This window comes from Ciconia boyciana, chromosome 7 (genome assembly GCF_034638445.1).
Source record: "Ciconia boyciana chromosome 7, ASM3463844v1, whole genome shotgun sequence".
Classification (NCBI taxonomy): domain Eukaryota; kingdom Metazoa; phylum Chordata; class Aves; order Ciconiiformes; family Ciconiidae; genus Ciconia; species Ciconia boyciana.
The window spans coordinates 31,829,480-31,854,005 of record NC_132940.1 but is presented as its reverse complement, the minus strand read 5'-3'; the positions used below and the strand labels follow the sequence as shown (position 1 = coordinate 31,854,005).

Here is a 24,526-nt window from a genome sequence, read left to right as displayed (position 1 = left end):
ACAGTCGCTCTCTTGTTACAATTTTTATAAAGACACTTCTTCAGAATTATTTCCTTTTCTTTCTTTACCTGGATAAAGATATGTTTCTTCAGCCTTTTAATTCTGATTTCATGCTTTAATTCATTTTAAGGAGTTTTTTGTGCCTAGAGTGAGAGAGAATATTTTATATGCTTGCTTTTCTGGAATTGATTTTAATTTTTTTATAATTCACTAAAGTTATTCAAACACTATGCTCTTTTTAATATCTTTACAGTCTAGATTCATCAAATTCTACTTCTTATATCTTTCCATATAGACTTTTTAGAGATTTATATTTTCACATTTATAACTCAAATTAAAGCTGAGGCAGTTCCACATTCAGTTTCTTTCAGTGATTCCCAAAATACAAAACTGTTTTTTCCTGTCTGAGATGGGAATTTAATATTTGTTACTCATTGGAGCAGCTTTTCTATTTTCATGTTTTTAAAACCACTTTCTCATTTTAGAAGTCCTTCTGCTGACTCATGTTCCTCCACCCCCAAATCTCTTTTGCTCTTAAGTAGTTTATTTTTGGTGGGGTTTTTATTAGGGAACTTCTACACAACTGAGCTTATTCTGTAGTTCATGTGTTCGTTTAAGTGCTGTGCAAATGTCAGTTTATATGCCTTCTATGATCCCCTGTTTTGTTGCAAGGTGTAGTCTTAATGTTAAAACTCGTTCACTTTAATTGTCAGAACAGACTCCAGATAGCTGCTTACACCTAATCCCTACATTGCATTAAAATGACTGTAGTTTTTTGTAGACTTATAACTATGAAAATAACACGTCGCAGTCCAGTATCTGTCTGTCTTTTTTTAAACTGTAGTGTGGCTTTGTGGTAGTAAATATTGTGTTACATGGTATATTAAAAACTACAGGGAGATGGGGATGCACAAGGGAGTGTTTCTGGCATTTGACAGCTTTGAGTATCACTTGAACACCCCACCATCACCACCACTTTGCACCCCAAAGTATTTCCTTTTGCTGGTGAGCCATACCTGCTTCATCCCAAGCATTGTAATGTTTAATGTGGGCAATAGGGTAATACTATCCAGCTGAATATTTATGAACACAACACAAAATAATTAGCCATAATATCTGAAGCTAATAAAATTATGCGTATCTGGTGTTAATTACACTTAATGAATGGTGTCTCTAAGCAGGTAGTTGTGCTCATTTCAGCATTGACTGTTGATTTTCATGTCTTTAACCTCCAGACCGTTTTGTCTGAATCAAAAAATTAGCATTCAGTGGGATGAATGAGGACATTTATATTTGTAAGAGCTATTTTCTGACTCATGAAATCATGGCAAGTGAATGGCAGAGCCTTGCATTCCAGGTTGCTTTTTGTTGTTTTTGTGGTCCGCATCTGTGAGACTGTTGGGATGTTGTACTTTATGCTGCTTGTGTAGAGGAGGCTGACAGCTGGTGCTTGCAAGAATATTATCTGTGATTACCTTGATCATGAGGAATTATTGCATGGGAATTATCTAAGGAGGGGGTAACTGTGTCCTAGAGAGGGCTCGTCTCCTGTATTTTCTTTGCAGGCAGGTAGGGGTTTGAAGAGATGCAGCTTTCTTAGAAGCAGCCAAAGAGTGAAACCGTGGGGATTAGGAGAAAGGGCTCCCAGTGAAGTAAAGATTTGGGGTTTTGGCGTGAGAAGCTTTTCCTTTGATAACAGGCCAGACAGGATCGAAAGGAAGTGGCTGGAGGAGGAAAAACAGTCTTTGCTTTCCAGAGGAGGAGCTATATCTGGAGCAGTTGGATTTGGAGTCCTTGGCAAAGCTTCACATTTTGACTGTGGAGTCTCCGGAAAAAGAAACTTCAGCTGTGAGACCCAATGGGGCAGGATCCCTGGGAGGGCAGCAGGAGACGCTCATGGTCTAAGGGGTGTCTGCAGCATGTCAGCACCTTACCCTGCAGCCCAGGAGGGCAGCTAGTCCTTGCTGTTTCCCTTGAGGGGCAAGTGAGCCCAGGCTTAGGGAGTAGGAAAGAAACTGTGTTAGACTTTGAGAAAAGTTATGCATTCTTCTAAAGATAGACCTAAAACACAGCTGTTGGAGCATGCAGAAAGGGGAACTGTACCCAGTGGTTCAGCTATCCTGGAAGACACAGTCCCTGCTAAGCTTATTCGACACTGGAAATGGGAACCTTAATTCTCGTACGTGTGTACATTTAGAGTCTGTAGCGAGAGGGTAAGTTCTGCCGTGGTAAAACTTTCTTCAGGCAAAGCTCCCTGGTTTGCATTTCCACAAATGCTGCCTGTAATGGAACTTGGCACGAGATGAAAATTGCCTGCATGCTTACACAACGAGTGCTTCCTAGGCACGTTGACCCTTTTTGCCTTAAAATAACAAACCCAAAGGAAAGTATTTGGGTTTTAGGTCTTTGGTTTTTTTCCAAATAATGAATGGTGTAGATTTGTAATGCTAACAGTATGTGATTTAGGACTCAAAGCAATGGCATTTTAGAAGTAAACAAACATGTACAAGATTATCTCAGTGTCCTTATTTATAGCATTGCTCTACTGTAGAGTTACATGATCGCTTGCTTTAACTAATTAACTTGTATTATCATTTAGCCTTATGCTTTCGCTGTGGTGATGCTTCCTCTGTGGTAGTTACTTGAGAGACTCTTTAGCCTCTTCTGAAACAAATACTTCATAATCCTGTAAAACATCACTTGTTTAAAGGAAGCTGTTGATGTAAACAACAGGCTAATGCATGAAACTCTTGACATGTTAGCATTGAAACCAACTGTCCCCTGCGTGGTTTTGTTCTTACTATGAGGAAAGCTGAAGCTAGACATCTGGTCTTCTGTGGGCGAGAGCGCTTTTTACAAGTTACAGGGCCGCTTGTTCAAGTGAAGTTAAAAAATATTTTGAACAGAGAAGGTGAAAAAAATTTACTGAAATAGCTAGTTTCTCGAAGAATCTTATGTTTTAGAGCGCAGGCAGTCTCTGTCTTTATTCTTTATGGGGGATATGCTGGTCATTTTAATGTGTGCATTTGGTATAGGAGCATCCTTCTCAAAAACCACTTGTCTGAAAACTGTTGCAGAGAGGAGGCAGATTATTGACAGTGGCATGTGAGAACAGGTAGTGAGCAAACACACTTTTCCAGCTCAGAGGCGTGTATTTCTGTCAGCTATCACCACACATCGCTATTGATGCTGTCTGTAGGTTTGAGACCTAGGGGATTAGAGTTATGTGTTGGTTTAATAGTTTCTTGTCTTTGTATGAGGTTTGAATTCTAGTTCTGGATATTTGTTTATTTTGCAAAGCTCTCTGATTCTCCTCATCCTCCGTCTTCCCTCATTACAGACAAATCCCTCTTTCTAAAAAGTGAAATGCAAGGAAGTACACTGCCAAGTCCAATGGCAAGTTGTAAGCAGACCTGCTTATTCATTTTATGTCTAACTTCAGCTGATTTTGCATGTTTTATAGGAACAGAAGCATTTTCCTGCATCCCATACTTGAAATATTCCCGTCTAAAACTTTAAAATATTCAGAGATTATTGCATACTTCTGTGATGATACAATCATGCTTCTAGCTGCATCTCACTTTTCCTCAGCTAAGTTGCTGTATATTTTCTTCTACTTATATCTATGGGTTTACAGTGCATTTTCATAGAAAAAATAAAAGCCCTTTTAATGTAGTCATTTTTAAGAGTAATTTTCCTCTAACAGTCATTAAGTGACACAGATGCTTTGACAAGCGGTTTTGATAAATTTCTACAGAAAAATCTGCCAAACTTTAAATTCTTGCAGTGTGTCTCCATCTACCTCGTAACTCCTATTAGCTCTGGCTGTACTTGTACATGAGAAGAGGCTTTGTTGGTGACAACTCTCCAGGTAGTGCCACTGAATGAGCTGCATGTGAAAGGAAGAAGGTAAATACACAGATCTGAATAGCTCCCAGTTGCCTACAGTCATCACCACTCAAGCAATGCTCTTTTTACATTACTGATCAAGTATATTGGCTGCATCCTGTATAAATAGACTTAGTAACCAGTTCCTCTGCAAGCTTTATTAAGCGATAAAGACTTACATGCTTAATATACTAAGATGCTAGCGTTTTCAGGCTGGGGTTGCTGAGTGCATGGTGCTTAGCAAGGGCAGGCTTCTGGCTGTAGTGTCGTTGGTGGTATATTTCCTGCCAGCCCTCCTGTAGCTTGGTAAAATTAGTATGATTCAAGCCACCAATGTCTTGAAACGACAGTCCTTTCCTTTATTGAGGTAGTACGAAATGATACTGAGACTTATTCTTCTAGAAAATAGGATGAAGTTTTGAAAAGGAATGGTAGAGGAGGGAATAATCATTTCGAGTTTGCTGTGACGGAGCTGAATCATTTGTCTCGACGTTGGTTTTCATGGTTCGTGACAGTGACTTCCACCACCACTTGCATGTGTCACTGTCACGTGAAGATTTGACTCTTATTTACTATGTCTCAATGTTAGAGATGACCTGTCAGTAAAAGCCTTTTAATCCAAAAGACTTGTAGAAAGCATAAGGCACCTAGGGAAGCGTTGAATACTCTGCCAGAGCGGATTAGGGTGGGAGGTGAGGCCCTTGTGACTTTGTGGAGTTAGGCATTAAGAGGTTTACATATCTCTTAATAGGTAGTCTCAAGGAAATGGCTGAGCTAGGCACTCTGGTACTTAGAAAAGCGGTGTGTATAATTAATAAGGCAAGAGCAAACCAACATGTGTCAGTAAAAGATGGTGTGAATTTTCTCTATCTTGGTCATGCAGAGACAAATCTTGCACGTGTCCAAAATTAGGCTGGTGCCCTCCTATGTGCTCATTAGGTGCTGGTGAGCACAAGTCAGGGCTGGGCAGCTGGGGGGAAGCTGAGACAGGCAGCCTTGTACTGCCGATAACCAGGCATCTCTGCTCAGGCACTGCTCCATGCTGCTTCTAGGCTGGGCCAGCTCTTAGGTCTACCCATATCCAATACAGCACTGCTAATGACTTTTTTTCCCCCCTCCTCATACAGATCGGCGACTCCTGCAGCCACTATTTTAGCTGTGCTAACAAGGTAGTTTTTAGCTGGCTTATCCGCAGCAGCAGGGAACTCAATGCTGGTTTCCACAAAACCTGCCTGAGGAGCTCGTTATAATGACAGGTCATTAGCTCTTGCTTAGATATACTCTAATAGCTGCAAAAAGGGACAACTTCTTTCCAGGAAATAAATGTATTTCCTTCTTCATTGTGGAGTTTCTTCTGAGCTTTCTGTGAATGCTCCATGTCTAATAAACAGAAGTGAAGGCCCCTAAGTATAATTGTAAAACGCCATTGGGTTTGTCTGGGGGCAAGTACATGTGTAGAGAAGGAGTGCTGAGTTACTTTAACAAAAGACATGAGTGGCTCAAATGTGCTGAGAAATTTGTGTTTGCGCAAGAACCAAAACAATTTATTGCGTGCATATGTAGCATCTTGAATTTGGTGGATGCTAGCTCTTCAACAGCCTAGCTGCACTGTGCAGCATATGTGCCCAGACTTCTGACACCTTCCTACTGTTACTGTGGAAACTATAATTTCTAACTCCAGACTTCTGTGTCCCTGAAATGATTTTTTTTTTTTTCTGCTGAGGCAAAAGGGCACAAAGTCTGCAGATAAGAAAGAAATACTCCTGTGCAGTATGAACCCAGCTGGTGCACTGACTGTATTTGATTTATGTGGTTGTGCTTGATGGGGAATCACATGTTCAAATGGGTGTAGATGCATTTATTTTAATGGTGAAACTCTAGGTAGGCATGCTATATATGAACTTAGACATATGAACCTAAGGAGACCTATCCTGAGAAATGGAAACTGTAGAATGCAAGGGGAAGAAAAGCATCCTTCCCAAGTCATATGTTTCTGAATCGTCAAGTACGTGGAGGGGGAAAAAAGCCTCATCAGACTCCCTCCCTGCCCCCAACAGGCCCAGGCTGAATTGAAAACACATACAGCAATCTCTGCTCTGAATAACTTCTGCTTGGCTATATAATTTCAAAGAGAAATGCTTTCAGGGTGATGATAGGTTTTGTCTACATCTGTAATGTCTCATTTGTCTTTGGATACCCAACAGTCTTCGCTTTGTTTACTCAGAGATGAGCAAATATGAAGCTGAATGTACTTTTCGATGATCGATGTAAATCAATGTGAAGAATGGAGATGGTTATAAAATATATACACGTATATATATTTAGCAAAGTTTTCTAGATTGATTGCTCCTAAACCTAGAGCTTGACTCCTCTTATGTGCAGAGAATTCACAAAGAGACAGTCATAGCCCAGGGACAGTGAAGTGTGGTCACTGATGGGTAAAATAAAATTCAAGCCTGTTTGCATTTTAATGGATTTTAATCACATGAGAGTTTGGGAAAGAAAAAATATATTCCTCCCCCTTTCTTTTCATCATTGCATCTGACTGCTTCAGGGCTAGCAAAACTGGTCCCAGGTACCAAGATACCATTGTCAGTTCTCATCCTGTTTTTAAAAGAGACTTTTACAAAGGCAAGGGATGTGCATGATCATCATTAGTCACTGAGAGCAAAACAAATAGTACTGGTCTGTAGATGTGGCAAGGAAAGCAGAGCTTAAAGTTTTTGGCAAACTAAGTAGTAAGGAGGAAATGAACAAGATGCCATGCATGGTTTTTATCGCCAGAGATTTACAAAAATAAGTTTGACATCTGTCAGGGGTTGGGAGGTAGGATACCATTCTGCTCTAATGGTGTGGAAGCAGCACAAACTAACAAACTAAAACTCTTGAATTAAAGGGAGTTGTTCCTTAAGCTTTCACTCTTTGGTGCTGCCTCTCATCTGTTTGTCATTTCTGTTGTCTGTGACAAGATCTTCATATATATTTTAAATGTTCTTGCTTTGTACTGCCAGCGTGGACCAGCTCTGCGTGATTCACCACTCCCTCCTGCTGTCTCTGCTGCTGCAGCCTCATTCATGCTTATCGGCTGCTGCTTGTGTCATCTGAAACTCTATTCCCTCTGTGATAATATTGGGTGGAATTTATCCCTCAACCCTCAGAAATAATTTTTGTTCAAGAACACCATTGCAAAGACAGCTAAGCAGGGTATTTTGTGATAATACTGTCATCTAAAAAAAAGGGGGGGGGGGGGAGGGTGGAGCAGAGGATGTTTAAAATGCCAAGGTATTTTATAACGGGCAGAAAATAGAGAAGCTCAAGTTTTTGCCCTGTATTTTCTTTTGTTTTATCACTAAGTGGATGTTTGTGTCTGTTTATACTCTGATTTCGTGTGTGTTTTGAAATCTCATTGTACTCAGTGGTGGAAAATTGGCTGCTTAAGTAAAGGCATGTTAAGGACAGCTATCTACAGTAGCTGGAAGGAAATGCTTCTCAAATGTATTGTCCAAGTTGGTTCTAGTTAATAGTCTCTTGAGTATGTGAACTTTCCTTACCTTCTCCACCCATCTTCTGGCAGCAAACAGAATTCTTAGTATTTCCATTTAAAAATAAATTAATTAATAAAAATCCGTACTGCCACTGTAAATTTTTCCCCAACAGGAGTGAAATGAATTTCAGTAATAACTCATAAAATCACTTGTGGGGGTTGATTATTCCCACATGGGGGGGGGGGGAACCCCACAAAACAGTGACATTCAAACTGGATGAAAATTATTGTATTCATATAAAGATTCCAGTCTTCCTTTCCTCCTGGTCTGGTTGGATTTACTGTTACAAAATGCAGTTGCGCAGCGGGACTGCTAATTAGATGTTATCAGGCCTGTTTCTGCAAGGTTGTGACCTATAAATTTCTGTTTAGCATTGCTGTAGGAAAGACATTTTCTCTCCACAGGTTATTTATCCTTACAGGGTTAATTTGTTCTTCTAGGATTTTGGAGATGAGCACCTGTGGCTTTACCCTTCTTATAGAAGGGGGTTCGGATTCGCTGTGGGGGCTTCATGATGTTAGTTTGCAAAACACATGGCAGGGAAAACATTTGGGAACAAGTGCATGTTTGCACTTAGGGGTTTTGTGGCATTAACACTAAGCATCAGATAAATCAGATAAAAAGCAGCATAGTGAATAATGAAAGGTCTGGTCCTCACAAGCTTTATATTTTGCAGATTTTGGGGAACGTAGCAGGAGGAAGGAGGAAAAACTAAGTTGGCGTGGGCTCTAGGGTGGAGGGTGTTTGGGGTGAGGATGTGGGGTTGCCTTTATTCTTCATAGCCTAGCCTACTGGAGAGAGAAGGAAATGTGTTAAGTAGACGGAAAGCCCAGCTGAATAATACCTGAAATACTGCACCCCAGCTACAGATCCTTTTAATTAGCTAGCCCATCATCAAAGTATACATTAATCATGCTTATTTAGATTTGCCAAAAGCATAGTGAACCTGCTCCACCTGTTTTGGTGGTATCTCGGGAGCCTTGATCTCAGCATGGCTAAGATGTCCAAACTGAGCTGGCCTACAAGAATGAATTTCCCCTGACACAGTGTTAGCTCAGCACTTGCAATTTCTCTGCCCTGGCACTGTTATTTCTTCCCATGTTGCCTCTTTCTTTCACAGTTAGCTTCCCTCAACATCATATAGGGTAGGCAAGAAGAAAGAAATCATCCGCTATATTCTGCAATTTCGGAACAAAATTGAGCTTTGATTTGCAAATATTGACATCATGTGGCAATAAGGAGACCAAAGCGCTCTGAGTCAGAAAGCTCCTGAGCCTTCATCTGAGCCAGGAGCTCAGTGTCCTGCCTTGACCGAATTGGTGGTGACCTCCTTATGCTTAACCGAAGTGGATTTTTTTTCCCAAAGCCAGCTTTCCCTCCCTAAAAACAGGTACAATATGTGGGTTAAATTACACACGGAAACTAACCTCATAGAACCTTTAACTAAAGGTTAAAGAGTAGAGCTGATAAAAGAGGTATTACAGGTTGTTGCCTCGCTGTACTGGATTAAATGTGAGATTCAGATTATTTGCAATAAGACATCTCTTTGCATAAATCTAAATATGGCTCAGAATCTCCATTGCATTTATGTAAGATCCGGTCTCCTTCCTCTAAAGTTTTGTGTCTGAACCATCTTTAAAGGATGAAAACGTCCAGTCCTTTGTATATTAGCATTGAATTACTCAAATGCAATGTTAGGGAGGAAAATGGAATGAGGAGCGTTCTGGTGCTTTTGTATGGGGTTTTGTTTTTAAGTAGGTCAAATCAACTAACTGGTGTGTAATAGCTGGTTCCAGGTTCATCTCAAAACATTTTGAAGATGCCAGAAGGAAGGAGAGTGGGTCTTTTTAAATAGCATGGGGAGTACTGGAGGGCTTCTTTTACATTGTATTTGAATCCCTTGAGGTGGTCCCTTACTAAGTCATTTAAGTGGTTAAAATAAGAAAGCTAAATTTAGCCCATATGCCTGAATGACCTGGATAATATGCAAAAAACCTGCACGTCTTTGTAGTAGATTTTAGTGTCCTGTGAACTCTGCCTTCAACAAGGGACATAAACTTGTCTGTCTGAGACATCAGCGGTGGTCAGAACTCCTATATTCTCTTTTCCCAAAAGTCTGTTGAGGCAAAAAAAAACCCAACCCAAAAGAAGCCCCTAATCACTCATGTATACCCAGGCTTCAAGAAATGTTCAGGTTGAAAATAGCTAAAAGAGTACAGCAGCAGCAGGCTGTGCAGTGATGGCAGGGTGACTGAGCATTTAAAACTCCTGGGTGTGGGAGAACATCACTTCGAGAGCTTTGTATTTATTTTATTCTTTATTTTTTCCTTTTTTCTTCTCTCTCATCATGAAAACCACCACACACAGGTAGGGTTGTTTTTCAAACCACAGAGGCTGTGTTTCTGTAGAGGTGGGTTTAAGGGGAGGGGAATTCAGCAATCCTGCCATTGCTCTGAGAAATTAAGATTATGGGCTGAGATTGTTCAGATTAGTGACAATGAATATATTGGTTTTCTTGAAGGAAAGCCAAAGATGAAAGCTTCTAAAAGAAATAGGCTGCATGGTGTAATTCAAACTGCATGTGAAAGCCTGAAAGACAGTGTGTTTGTTTTTCAGTTTTCATCTTGAACTTGTTGTGGTCACTATCTCGTCACCTTGTCTGTTCTTGTGGCTAGTCCTTGTCTCCACAGAAATGCTTCTCTACCTTTGCTTTTCCCATACCTCCTTCCCTTTACCTGGCAGAAGGCAAAAGGGTCTTGCTCTCTTGAAACTGGTCTGTGACAGATGAATGTCAGCTGGTTGATGCCTCTCTGGCAAGGGTGGGGGGTACAGCTGTCTGTCAGGGCACAACCTTTGGTAATGGTGCTTTTGCCAAGATCCATGCGCTGCTTGTGGTACATGTATGTTTAGCTTTGACCACAAGTACACTAGTGCATTTTTTTGTGCACTCAAAAAATGTGCAGGAACTGAGCAGCGTTTGCTTTTAAATTGTTTTTGTTTGGGTTTTTTGTTTGGGTTTTTTTTTTTCTCCACAGCTGCCTTGGGACAAGGTCCTTTTAAAGTTCAGGATGCTTTTCCTCTAGTCTTCTTCCTGCAGTGCTGCAAAGAATAAAGAATTTAAGCCCAGCCTGGATGCTCGGTGCTGAAGAGGCTATAAGATGGAGATTAGGGATCGATGAGAGCAAGCATTACAGAGAAAAGAACAGGGGGAAGGGTATAGAGCTGGGTAAGAAAAGGATCATGCATAAATTAGGAGGAAAAACTGCAGATTTTTTTCACCCACGGATAATTAACTTTTCTGCTATTCTCCATTTTCCGCTTCCTAAACCTCTCATGAAAGCCTCTCCTTGCTTTGGGGAGAAGTGTCACTTGAGAATCTTCTCAGAACTTGGCAGCTATGTAATAGGGGCATGTAATCTTTTATAATCCTCTCTACAGGTTTGTAATAACCATCTCTGTTTTCAGGTTCCAAAACGCTTTGTAGGCCAAGTGGGAATTTAACTGTGAGAGAAAAATGTGTTTAATATTCAGGAGCAAAGATGAGTGGTCCTGGGCAGGGAATGAGAACTGAATGAGAAGGAAGGAAAACCTGCTTAGTATTGTAGGAAGGGTCACAGCGATGGCTTTAAGCAACTGCTGGTTCTTTGAAATCCTAGGTATCCTGGGAACCAAATTGGTTTTTACACAGATAGCAGCTTCTGTTCTGGTGATGTCATGAGATTTACAAGGCTGCACAATGAGCTGCTTGTTTGCAGGCGGGCACGGGAGGCTGGGCTGAGCATGAAGTGCACCTGCATGTTTTGTAAGGTCCCCACCTTGACTGCGTTGTGTTTTCTGGTTCCACTTGTTGAGCTAAGAATTGCGCAGATAATTGCATGATTTGAGGTTGCTGGCACTGATCCATTCAAGAAGGTGATGATGTCTCCCGATAGATGCATCTTTCACGCTGTCTCTCATGAACCTGGCTGGGTACAGACCATGAGAACAGGGATGGAGAGAGAGGCACAGCCGAGGGAAGCGAGGATCAGTTACCCTTTGTAAGTTTAGCAATCGGCTATGCAGCACGTAAGAAGCTTAGAGGAACTCACAGTGTTCAAGCTAATTGGCAGCTTTAAACTGCTATTAAGAGCTCCCACACCTTTTTCTCAAAGAAGCTGCACGGTGACAGCGAGCTGGTGCAACTTTCTGCTTTCTAATCAGAATTACCCTGCCAGGTCAATTTTAGCTTTATGCCTAATTTTTGCTTCTGCTGCTAGCTCCTTAGCTCTCATTTTTAGGACTTTGCAAGAAAGCTCGAGACTGTTGGCACACTCAGCATCTGCTCGCTAAACTACTCGTAAGATTTTAAGACTTGCGGTTTCTTTTTTGGAACGACTCCATGATTTTCCCTTTTGAAAAGAAAATCGCGGTGAAGCTGCTCGCATGGTTGTGGCCTAACTGAATTTGTGCTCTTGAGCTTCTGCAGAGCGCTTGGGTACCAGGGAACACTGAGCCCTTTTAGCAAATATTGGGGGCTGAGGGTGGTAAATAAGTTAGCATAGGTCTTGCAGAAAGTTTGGGTTTTGAATTGCATGTGTTATGGGGAAATGAGAGGGGAAATCTTGGCTGATCTCTACTGTAGTCTCAGCCTTGGTGTGAAAACTACTAAGCTTTTGATAGGCAAAGTGGTGACGTTGCAAGTATAGGGCAGATGTACTGACTCGGGACCAAGTTAAATTGGCAGAGCTGTCTGGGAGCTCAGCTGGGGGAGTGAGCCTGCTGCACCTTGCTCACTGCTGGCCGTCTCTTGTACAAACAAGTCAAATCTCTCCTAGGGAAGGAATGAGGGGGTGGGAATGATGTCAGCACCGGAGAGGAGAGGCAGCAAGAGCTCATCCTTCTGTGAGATGCCAGGTTTGTTGAACAGTAGCATTCTGTATTTTGTCTCCTTCTGGTTGCAAAGGAGACAGCCCTTGGCTGGCTATTAGGTATTCACTCATCTGATGGCTTAGCCCTTCCCAGGATGGGAACGATGAAAATCGTTCCTTACACTTTTTATGCAGTTAACCTTTAGGAAATTCAAGAATCTGACTGGTCGCTCTGGCCTGGTGGACAAAACACTGATACCCTCTGTTCCAACTTTAAAGGTTAGTCTTGCTTTCTCTGTGTTGAGGCGAGACAGCTGCATGTGAGAAATTCAGAGCAGAAAGGTGACTCTTCCCCCCTCCCCCATCTCAGATCTCATCAAAGCCTTCCAGCAACTGGTGGAAAAAAGCTGTCCCCGTATCTGTTTGCAGAAGACATGCACAATCTTCATTCAGAGGAGGGAAAAAAACCTCAAAACCTTATCCATAAGCAGTGAGCAGCAGATACCTTCAGACTTCTCACCTCTAAATTTTAAGAGATTCCTTCACCCAGAGTTGGCATACTGATGGTAGGGAAATCGAAGCACACACAATAAGAATAAAAATTGCCATGGTGATATTTCTATGAGAGTGCAGGGCATGAAAACTGTACTTGACTGAACAGTTTTTACATGAATCTGTCTGTGGCTGATGAGGTTCTCCCCTGGGATACTGGAAAACCAGTTTTTAGACTGTGCCTGATCACTGCCGCTCAATAAAAGAGTAGTGGAAAGTTAATAGGTTAGATTGGCAAGATTGGCCTATACTAGAAAAAATTAAAGATCTTGTGAAGAATTCGTGTTGCAGTGCCAAATGCGTTGGAATCTGAGAAAGTCATGGCGCTGGTCGTGGCCTCTGCCAGCTTCTGAAGTACCATTTTCATGTACTTAAACCTTTTATGGCTTTATTCTGTGCAGAATGGATTTTCCAGGTAGCTTTTTGACTGTAACCAGTTGATGTGAGAGCTTTTGAGATCTCTGAAATCTGGTGGTTTGACTAAGCCTTCTTTACCTCCTACCCACGCTATTAGGTTTCCTTCCAAGAATTTGGTTATCGTTGCATGCAGTTGCCGGAGGAGAGCAACTGGATTCAGCTGAATTGAGGGGTAGTCGTTGCATGTGTAATGAAGTTTGTTGAGTGTGGATATTAAATCTAACAGAAAGAATTCAGACTAGATGCTTACCTCTGTAATAACATCCTACATAAATAGCGTGCTCTCATCCCAAAGGATCTGCTCATGCTTTTTACACTTAAAATAACACCTACTTCACCAGAGAGATCTGTTGCTGATCATGAAAATGTAGGTACCTCTTAACTGAAATGGAGCTGTGCCACACAGTGATTTAGAAGGGTAAGTGAGCAGTACTGTGTCTCACAGTAGCTACAAGAAGCTTCCCGGAAAAACCTACAGTCATTGCCCTTGTGATCTGAAATTAAATGGCAGGATTAATGGTTTTATTTCGGTAATGTGTACTGGTCAGATCTCTGAAGTGTGTTGTGATTCAGAGAAGAATTAATCAACCATAAGAGCGTCACGTTTTCTCTGTAGCATGTGAGTCTCAGAGTTACCACATGTAGTATGTGCTGAATCTTCCTTATCATATTATACGATAAGTCATGAGCGTTGTATGTTCTGTGTCGAGACATTGTGGTGATTGTCCATACAAACTTGGACGACGAGTGTCCCCTCCTTCTCCCAAGTGAGCTTGTGCATCGTGATAGGTTTTCTTTGAACAGTTGTTTCTGATAGTGCCTTTCTGCAGTCCTGGTTGGATCAGAAACCATTGCATATGGCTGGGAGTTGGTTTGAGAAATAAGAAATGTAAACAAAAGCTATATATATCAGTATGAGAGAAAGTGGAAGTCGTCTTGATTGTGCTTTTCCTAGCAGACCCTCAGTAACTGACCTCTGTCGTCATCTGCTCTGTATAAATGTTGAGAGATTGTCCCTCTCTTAGCTGAGCCAGGGTTGCTCTGATGCCTGTGCCTGCGCTCAGGACAGCGGTGCTTGGATTCTCTTCTGTTTTAAATGCAGATCCTGCAGATCTTCATCTGAACATCACACAGCTGTCTGAAATAGTTACCTATACACACAGAACTGTATGTTGCACAAGTGTGCTATTGCTGTTTATTTTCACTCACATTAGTGACTTCTTTTGCAGAAATCCTGCCTTATTACAAGATGCATGTTCAGGGGAATGAAACGTGTTGAGACACGGTGTATTTCCCTGTCTGCCATATCTTTCCCTTGAATCATGAGCTTCATCAGCTTTTAGAGATGGTGTACATTTAGTGAAGGACTTTTAATCACCGTTTGTCTTTGAAACTTCATGTCAATAGTAAGGCTTGAAGCTTCAGCTTCTGTTCAACGGCTCAATAAAGGTTCAAACTGATGATTAATCAAACTGGACTGCGTACTCATGCACAGCTGGGTAGGTCGGGGTACTGACAAGCTCTCAGACGACAGCGCTTACCTAAAGTTCTCTGAGTCCCGTCTCTATGGTAAGTACATAAAACACCATGGAAACATAGACATTGGGCAAGTAGACCTGTTGTCAAAAGGTGTTAGGGCTATTACTAATCTCTCTTAAGGGGGAAGAAAAAATCCTCCCTGCATACAAACTTGGCCACTACATTAGTTACTCAGCTGCTTGGCAGCTCCTTATTGGAAATACTGGGAACAGAATACGGACCCTAATAAAGTCGACGAAAATTTGGCAAGTACTTCAGTAAGCCCTTGATCTCACCATAGGAAGAGTGTGGTTCAGAAAAGGAGCTTTGACACATGCCAGGGGTGCTCTTGTCATCACTGGATGGAGGTTTATTTTTGTGTTTTTATTGATGGTAGGTAGAGAGTGCTTTTTGGCAAAGAGACTGAAAGCATGAATTTACCTTTAATGGCAGTTTTCTTGGCCTGATTTCTGCTAATTCTGTCCTTTTCGGTAGCTCTGAAGAGGAGAGAAGATGCTGCTTTTCTGGTTGTAGAAGAGCTGTTGGGGACTAAATGACACTGCAATGCCCGTCATCTCTTGGAAATAATTTTCTGATTCTGCCCATTGCTTGCTTTTTGGAAAGTATTCTCCACTTGCGAATGCATTTGGAATTTAAAAAAAAGAATTGTTGCATACTTGCAATGGAAGATTCAGAAATGTTCCCATCTGATATCACTAGAACTACTCCCTAAATACTACAAAACTGCCGTCCGTTTTCATAAAATGTCTTACCTTTTCTGTGGGGATCAACTTGGCACTGGCTGCTTCTTTCCTTGTTCCCTTGCCCTGCACTAGTCAACACTTTTTTTTTCTGTTGTTATGTGGTTATGGCATAACTGTTCCTTTTTCCCCCCCCTCTTTTTCTTTAAATAAGCTCTGTAGTTAAAGAATAATAAGGTACAAGTTGTCATTCAGCTGAGAGAAGGGGATCTTTGTGGATATTTATAACATGCCTAATGGCATTTCAGAGCCCTGAGGAAAAACAACGCAGCTTCAAAACTTCAGCTATGTTGGATGTGGCAGGCAGGCAGCAATGCTCTTCTCGGTTCAGCAGGGGAGGATGTACAGAGAAGGGGATTTTTTTCCAACATGTTACTTAACTGATATTAGCATTTGAAGGCACATAAGGCATGACCTTTAATCCTGTGTGTAGACTAACTGATCTGCTTGCTTGAATGCCTCATTGTAATGATGCAGAATAGAAAGGATTGCATCAGACCAGAGAAAGAAATCTTCTGTCACCAGAACTTGCAGATTTAGGTGTGTGGCTGCATGAGCCCATCTAGCATGTAACATCTGCAAACCCAGAGCTTTCAGATGCACCTCCCTGATCTCTCCTCCAACTCCTGTCCGAAATTGCATTCATCAGTGAGTTACCCTCCAAAGCACAAGCCTTCCTGTATGAGCTGATAGATAGTAGCCCCAAGGGAGAAAGGACAGCCCTGACTTTTGGTCTTTCCCAAAAGTGTAAGTGGTCCTAGTTACACATGGACTTTTTGCCATTCACTTCCATAGCGGTTCAAACAGTGGTGGTAAATTAGTTTTATGGGGTATTAGTGGAAGAGGTTGGTGGGTTTTATTACATTCATGTGAAAAGTTGGAGCCAAGAATGTAAAATGAAAACTGAAGATGAAGAGTACCGGAAAGCAGAACAGGGTTTGTGAAGCGAACGAGTGTATATGTGATATTGTGTAAAGTCCCAAAGAGTCTTCGGTCTAAACTGGTAACATACTTCAGAGTAAGTTTTGAAGTTACAGCTGTTGCAGGAGGCTCCAAAGAGGTCAACCACGCAGGAAGGGTAGCTGAGAAATAATTTAAATAGGGCAGAGAAGTTGCTAGGTACAAACATGCCAAAGCTATGCTGCGATTTTTGTTGCAGCAGGTTTTCTTGCAGTGTGTATTCAGCATCCATCTGGTTCGCGAGATGGGCTTGCAGTGTCAGCCTTGGGGAGAGGACTGAAGTTATGGCATCTGATACATCAGAAAACCAGCTTGCAACTGCTCCTCTTTGTTGAAGAGAGCACTTGGTCAGCCCGCAGGGGTGGTGGGGCTGTGTCCTGACACGCGTTCAAAAGGATACCTGTACAAACACAAAATATTAATGCTGTGGTGTTCTCTAGTGGTGATTGACAGCTCCAGACACTGAGATGGCATGTTACTCTGCCAGCAGCCTGTGGAAAGCTGTTCTGACATAGCCAACCCGCTTGGCAGCAGAGCCGTGGCTGGCCCGCAGTGCCTGATGACTCAGTTAAGTCCTGGAGTTGTTATTGCAGTGGAAGAAGTTGTTCTGTTCTTTAATTCCTTTGTGCAGCCCATAGATCAGTTGGATGGTATCCTGCCAAGGCCTGTAGTTAGTAGAAATTATAATGCAAAAATCTTTTGGGGCTGGGCGAGTCGTGACTGTAGATTCTGCGTTGGAGCTAATAGTCCAGAATAGTTTTCTTTTGCCATGAGGAAGTCTCCTGGCACTTCAAAACATAGTTTACTTGGTTATCACTCGGCATAGCAGCTGGAGGCACTCTTTTGCTGGTAGCCCACCCATGTGAGCAGGACGGGGCACACCTTCATCCTTTTTTCCCCTTGGTGATATATCACGTGCTTTCATTATGCAAGAGACAAGATACCCAGAGCTCTGGTCTTCACACTTCTGTTGCACACTCATGGAAGGGGCCTGTGGCTTCATCCTCCTCGCTCGTCTTCCCTCTATCAGCCCGTTGCTCACAGATTTGTCTTGCTTAGGCACGGATAGGGTTCATGTGCTGCTGTTTGGGAAACCAAGGTCTAAGCAGGAGCAACAGTGGTTTTATTTTGCATCTGGTTACGTTTTTGGTTGGGCGCTCTGATAAATGTGAGTTGAAGTTGTGCTAAAAATCTACCTGGAGGGTTAATGTCTGTAAGATGGGCAAATACGTAACTTGTGAGAGAGTCTGTTGTGCTCCAGGAGTTTGCACAAATGCACTTTTACTTCACAGAGATTGTGGTGGTTTCCCTTAATTATGCTTATCCCTAGGTAGAGTTTTGGGCAATGTTGAGGTACACAGTGTTGCTTGCCGCTATTGGAAACTGAGCTTTGTTAAGAGAGGTAACAGTGTGGAGCCTGATTCTGAATCTCAGCTTCTTCCCTGAATTATTTCATCTGAAATTAAGGGAGCAAAAGTGCATTTCTTCATTATTCAGAGCAGTAGGAGCCATGCAGTCATCTTCTTTTTCTTGCTTGAAGGTATCAGATTGCCTGTTACAAGCATTCTTCTGAATGATCACAAAAGTCCTAATGCAACATGAGGTTGAACTAGGTACTGAAAAGTTGACACATTCCTTTCCATGCGGAGGCAAAGTTGCTATTATATGCAGGAAAAGAGCATGAAGATGTTGCAGCTTTGGTAATAATTAGGTGAGATTTGGCATACACAGGGTCTGCGAGGAGTGAAGTCAGTTGGAGGGGTTTATTAACTCAACTGAATGCTTGTGTTTGGACTTACGCTCTTCCTTGCAGTTGGGAAAGTGCTGTGTGTTTGAGGATTCGCTGGCCTCTAGTGGCGAAGCTGGGTAGAAGCTACAAGAAGCATCTGTGCTTAGCTCTGTGCAAGCGCTGGGTTAGTATGTGTACTCAAAGGCAGCTAACGTTACAAAACACTTTGGTTTTGAACAGTCATTTTGCCTAATGGGCTCCTGAAATAGTTGAAGGAGGCCCTGGACTGCTACGCAGCAAGGCCCTGACAATACTGTGATTTTCGCAGTGTCTGTTTTAGACCCATGGAGGTAGTTTGGGGTCTTCAGGAATCTACAGCATATACATTGAGAATGGCTGATTTTTAGGTCAATGCAAGTAAAGTTGTATAAAACTAGAGTGCAAGATAAAACTGAAACTTAATGTTACAAAGCAACCAGAACTTAATCTCAAAACTTTAGAAAGAAATGACTTGAAACTGTTTTCTAAATTTGTATAAATGGTGCTACCCATGGCTCTTGCATACATTCCTTTTTCTATTATTCATATAGCATTTATGTTTCCTGTAAAGAGTTTTTTATAAGTTGACTGCACACTTGAATTCCTAGGGTGGCCGCCTTTGCACCCAGTCTTCTGGCAGCACTGTCAGCACACCTTGCTGCTCAACAGCTTTCTCTACTTTTGGGTTTGGCTGCTTGGCAGTGAAGTCTGTCTGCCTGCTGTGGTTGTTCATGTGCTTTCCTTTCCCAGTCTTGGAGAAAACTTCTTAGTAGTGAGACGCACAATGTGATATGTAGCTCAAGCCTGAGAGACTTAAGGGAAACTGATTTAAAAATCCATTTTTAAAGATCAGCACTGGGAGCCAAACAAGTTGGATGTTGTTTTGTTTTGGGGTTTTTTGTTGGTTTTGTTTGTTTGTTTGAGTTTTTGTCACTATAGTGGCTGTGGCTAAATGAAAATGCTGGAAGGCTCCTATTTGTCACAATTTAATCAAACAGCTTCCCTACCAAAAGATGCTAGTAAGCCCTTCTCAATTAAATGCCTATTCCTTTGAATTTCTCCCTCCCTTCTTCAAGCCTGCCTTCCGTGATCCCCATCTTCCTATGTCTCTCTATCCTTAGTCTCAAATAATCTAATTTATTAAGATTTAGAGTATATTCAGGGCCCTGCCCATTTAATCACGTTTTTGAGAGGGGAGTGGAGGGAAGATGAAGTTTGCGTGAGAGCTCTTGGTCTTCTCTTTTGATTATATTTCAGTCTTTGTCAAAGACATTTGTATTCATCTCGGGTATTGCCATTTTTGTAAGTCATGCTATAGATAAATAAGTATTCATAGTGTAACTTACGTAGCGTTCTACACGGGTGCCTCCCAGGATTAGCGTTTTGTCTTTTAATATGCTGAAACAGGCACTACTAAGTACAGATTGCAGTTTTGGTTCGCATCTAACTGCAGAACCACAAAAGCAAAGAAGGTGGTTAATGACACATGCTAATGATTCTGGCGTCGTGGTTTTCTGTTCGCAGATGTGAAAGGACCACCTACACACAGACTGTCCTGCGGCCAGTCCCCCTACACTGAAACGACAACATGGGAGAGGAAATACTGCATCCTGACGGACAGCCAGCTGGTGCTGCTCAACAGGGAGAAAGAGGTGAGAGAAACTCACGTTGGCCACTCAGGATTTACCTTTTGGCCTTTATGGGCAAGACAGGAAGGCAGCTTTTTTCATCTCCCCTTTATTTTGTTCACAAGTTTAGTGAAAGGGAGTAAAAGGGGAGCTAACCTGTTCTGCGTATGGATGGCATGGCATGCATGTTTATAATCCAGCTGGCCCAGATGCCAGTTGCATGGAAGAGGTGACAGCAAACTGTGTGGATCCAAAACTCCCTTCCTGGAGTTTTACAGCATGTGCTTAAGTCTACCACTACATCTTCCTATGTTATTGCTGCCTTTAACAGTAGTTAAAGCCACCACAGCTATGTAAACCTACCTCCCCACGTCAGTGCAGACATAAAGGTAGGGAAAAGAGCAGGAAAGGTAGGGAAAAAAGGGTTTGTTTGTGTCTGTATTGGAGTGCTGGGCAGAGAAGGTGTGTGCAACCTTCACACTGTACAGTCATCCTTGCTGTAGTCACAAGGTAAATTGATTGAGGCAAAGGTTTGCCCTCTCTCTTGCTAAATGCAGCAAGGAAGATTGGGTGCCCCTTGGCATGGATACTCAAAGCTATTGCAACCATCTTTGCTTTAATTATAAAATTACTGTGTGTGTGGTGTGTGCATGTGTATATATAGCATGTAGTACATATAGCATGTAGTACTTGGCATTCTGTGCCTTGCAACGAAGGTAATGTCAATATGGTTAAAGAATGTTTTAGTTGATTGAAACACTGAACAAACAAATGCTGGTAAGTCCCTTCTAGACTACGCCATGATATGTTTTTTCTTGTGGTATTTGATGTCTACAGACTCTCATGAATACATGAGCTTTAGAAGCATTTGATAATGTTCCTGGGTTTGATTACTTATTCTGATATAGATTTACTCTGTCTAAAAGTAAATATTTCAGGAGGAGCTATAAAATAGGAACATTTTCAAATTACTGAAATAGATTTTATTACATATAAATGGCCATGAATTTGAGTCTAATACCATGCTTTCCTTCATTTGGAGATGACCTGAATTTTGGGGTTTTTTTTCTTGATTCTTTTGAAGCTTCTGTGTATGGCTGTGTACAGGCTGAGCGTGAGACCTGTTTCTGATATATCACTAAATATTATTCATCTTCAGCTATGATCAGGTTTATTTACAAGGGCTGAAATATTTCCTTGCATAGGGAGAGTAGGAGGAAATGGTTTAGAGAAGGACTTGAGTTTATTAGAAGGGTACAACATCAATGCTAATGCGTAGGAGAGGTGAGCAAACGCAGGGAAAATGGAAGGCCCATATAATGATGTTTGTTTACTATGTAATTCTTTTGCTAGTGTGACAGGACTGTCACCTAAGGAATTAAAGTATATACTGAAAAAACTTAAGGACATGTGAGAATTATTCCTAAAACTGTACTGTACCGACACAGCTGGGCAAAAAGGATGCATCTCATTAAAGAAATGTAATTGAAAACAACACCAGGTCATATCATAAATAATTATTTGAGGGTGGTCATCATGCACTTACAGGTTCTTAATTTCTCCTACCACATACAGTTAAAGGCATTTTGCTGGGAGTAAGATGAGTCTTTTGTTTAGATCCTGAGGAGTAAATATGGGAAGTCTGATATATCACTGGTGTATTAAGTCATTATATACTATGTTTAAATACACTCTGGTTTTTTGTGAGGAGCTGGAGAAATTCAATATCAGGCTATACAGAGCCTGGGTTTTAAGTATAGCAGTTACCCCAAAAAATCAAGCAATAGAGTAAATATTTGCAGTGTGCTCTTAAAGGAGCTTGCCTGCACTATGACAATGAAAAATAACTTGTTTTGGGAAATGCTGCATGCAGGTGGGCCAAGCAGACATGCCTTTGGTGCAGGTGTGACTCCACATGCTGATAATGGGATTTGTTTCAGAAGCTAGTAGCTGGAGTCTGATTTGCCATTCTGATTTTAAAGTAATTTGGGACTACTGTATGTGAAAGGAAAAAGGGAACTCTTGCAGAGTCATGAGTACCCTGTAGGAAAATAAAAGGTTGTTTTAATCTAGCTTCTGCATCTGTACACATGGCAGTGTACATACGAGCCCTTAAAGAAACACAAAACATATAGGAGTAGAACTGCTAGTTAAGAGAGAGGCACAGAGCTGATACTCTGGATTTGCACCTTCTTCTAATTTTTCTGAAATAGAAGTATCCCTTGTAGCTTTCATGAGAAAGAGAAGGGGAGGCAACTCGGTTAAATTTGACTTGGCAAGTCATTCAGAGTTGAAAGAGGCTCTATGAAGTGTGATCTACAAGTAAGAGTGAAGAAAGGCCTAAGGCAATAATGGGGAGAGATGCTTGGGAAGAGCATAATGATTGAAAAGTGTGTAGGAGGGAAATAAAAAAAAAAAAGCCCATGGGTGGGACCACAGGTACAGGGAGCAAAAGACCAGGTGGATAAGGAAGAGGGAGGTTACTTAAAGAAGAAAATTGAAGATTATATTTAGAGTAAAATTATTGGAAAGGTGATGCTGGAGAAGGTTTTTTTTTAACCCAAAATGAGGTGAGATAGGGAACGGGAAGCTGAAGATGGAGAGGTTCCTACTGTGAACATGGAAATTGCTGATAGAGTGGGTAGGTCAGAATTTCTTTGGACTGCTGAAGAGGATCTTAGAAATAATGTGAGGGACAGAACGATACCCATCATGGGTGGGGAGGGGTGGGTGTGGGGGAAGAAGGAAGAGATGTTAACAGCAGGGTGCCCTTGCAGCTGAAAGGGAGCACTTGCATCATCACAAGGCTGGTGTAATTTGAAAGCTGTAAGTCTGAAGCATCTCATTTTATTCTCTGTGCATCTGCTTTGTTACTTCATGGAATAAAAATCCAAGAAACATAGCCCATGTGAAATTGAAAGGGAACAGAAATGTTTGATGTTTGTAATGCCTCGTAAAATCATTATGCGAGTATGTATGCCAAAACCAAAAAGTAGGAAAACATACACAGAATGCAAACAGGTAAATGAAAGATGTCTTAATTGTTTCAGGTATAATGCTAAGTTTGTTTTCTTTTAGTTAATGCTGTTAAAATACAGCATTATGAATTGCACAGATTTTTAAGACTAAGGGAACAGTACAGAAATAAACAGGGTAGTAAGAAAATTATTTTCTTACAACATCCCACCACTATGGATTTATTGTCAAGGCAGTTTGGATAGCGTATATGCAAGAGAGATTTTGTCCTGTGCAAGCACAAGAGTCGGTTGGCAATCAGAGAAATTTTGAGGTACAACTTGATCCAAAAATATCTGTAATTACTTAGACAAATATAGTCTGAAAGTATCACCTTGTGCAGTGTAGAAAAATATTAATTACTTGTCAACTTTATAAAATGAAAATAGGTGACACTGAAGGATTAAGATTATTAATGAAGGGAGGAGATTGATGCCCAAAAAGTAAGTAGAAAGAAAATGAATCCCTGTAGGAACATGAGAGACAACTTAGCAAATAAGGAGTCATGAGTGACAGGAGATGTGCCATTACTGCAACATATCATGGTGTGGTAATATCAGCAGCATCTTCCAAGACTAGGAGAACAGGTCTAGATTGATTCACTTACAAATCAGGTATTTTTTCTACGAGGAAGACCATTTCCTACTGTCAGGAAGGTGTAGATATTTTCATTGTTTGTGAAACCTGTTCCATAGAGTAAGAGCTGTGAGGGCACAGTAAAAGTGTCTGCAAAATCAGTGCCTTTTAAACAGGGAAAGGGAATGAGTTAGTGTTTATGAAGAGCGGTTTCAGATAGTTAATCTGTCACACAGCACTTTCATGAGGGATGTGACAAATGGCTGCATCTGGTTTTGGGCTGCTTTTTAATTAGTCTTTAACTTGGCTACTGTCCTGCAGAATATTTTAATTTTGTGTTCAGTTGGAAATTAAGATGAACACTTTTCACTGTGTTAGACTCTTCCTTTTTTCTCCCTGCACCCAAAACCTCATCTTTCTTCTTGGATTTAGAGGTGTTTTTAATCAAGGGCAAAGGATAGTAAAGACCTACATTCACTGCAGCTCGATCTACTACTTATTGGTGCTGGTGACAGAGGCCAGCAGCAGGACATCTCTGATGTATTTTCCTACTCTTCCATCTCCTGTGACTGACACCAGTAGCAGAGTGACAGCAATACTCCCAAGGGAAAACAGCAAATTGGTACCTTACAGCAAATATGTTTTACCTGTAAATAGGACTTTGTCAAAGCTGAACTCGGTCATAAGAAAAGATTTGCTTCAATTCCCAAATGAATTTAATTATTTATTTTCCAAAAGCCGAAAGAAATGTTTATTGTTGACATTTTTAAAGTGGATTTTTGTGTCAAAATTTTAGCCAGCTTCTAACTTTCTTGAGGAAGGTAAAAATTAAAATGAAGTATTTAACTGGGTTTTTTACATGATTCCAAACTTCCTGACTATTGGTTCAGAAGAGGTTGCAAGTTCTCAAGTTTTTTATCATGAATCAGTCTTTCCAGTCTCAAAAAATCTTATCTGCAATGAAGAAACTTTTTTCCTACTTTTTTTTTAAAGAGCCTAGCTCAGTTTGCCTTTAAGAGGCATTAAATGCTTGTAAAGCTCTTGCTCCTAT

General features: G+C 41.2%; 1 protein-coding gene across 7 annotated transcripts in view; it reads left to right on the top strand.

The window, feature by feature from the left end:
* Positions 1-24,526, top strand: part of RASAL2 (RAS protein activator like 2) — a 189,470-nt gene that overhangs the window by 64,509 nt on the left and 100,435 nt on the right. For all 7 annotated transcript variants that reach the window (XM_072866624.1, XM_072866623.1, XM_072866625.1 and 4 more), the window contains one exon: positions 19,781-19,908. In XM_072866624.1, coding sequence (XP_072722725.1) covers positions 19,781-19,908 — 128 coding nt within the window. The remainder of the gene's footprint in view (positions 1-19,780; positions 19,909-24,526) is intronic.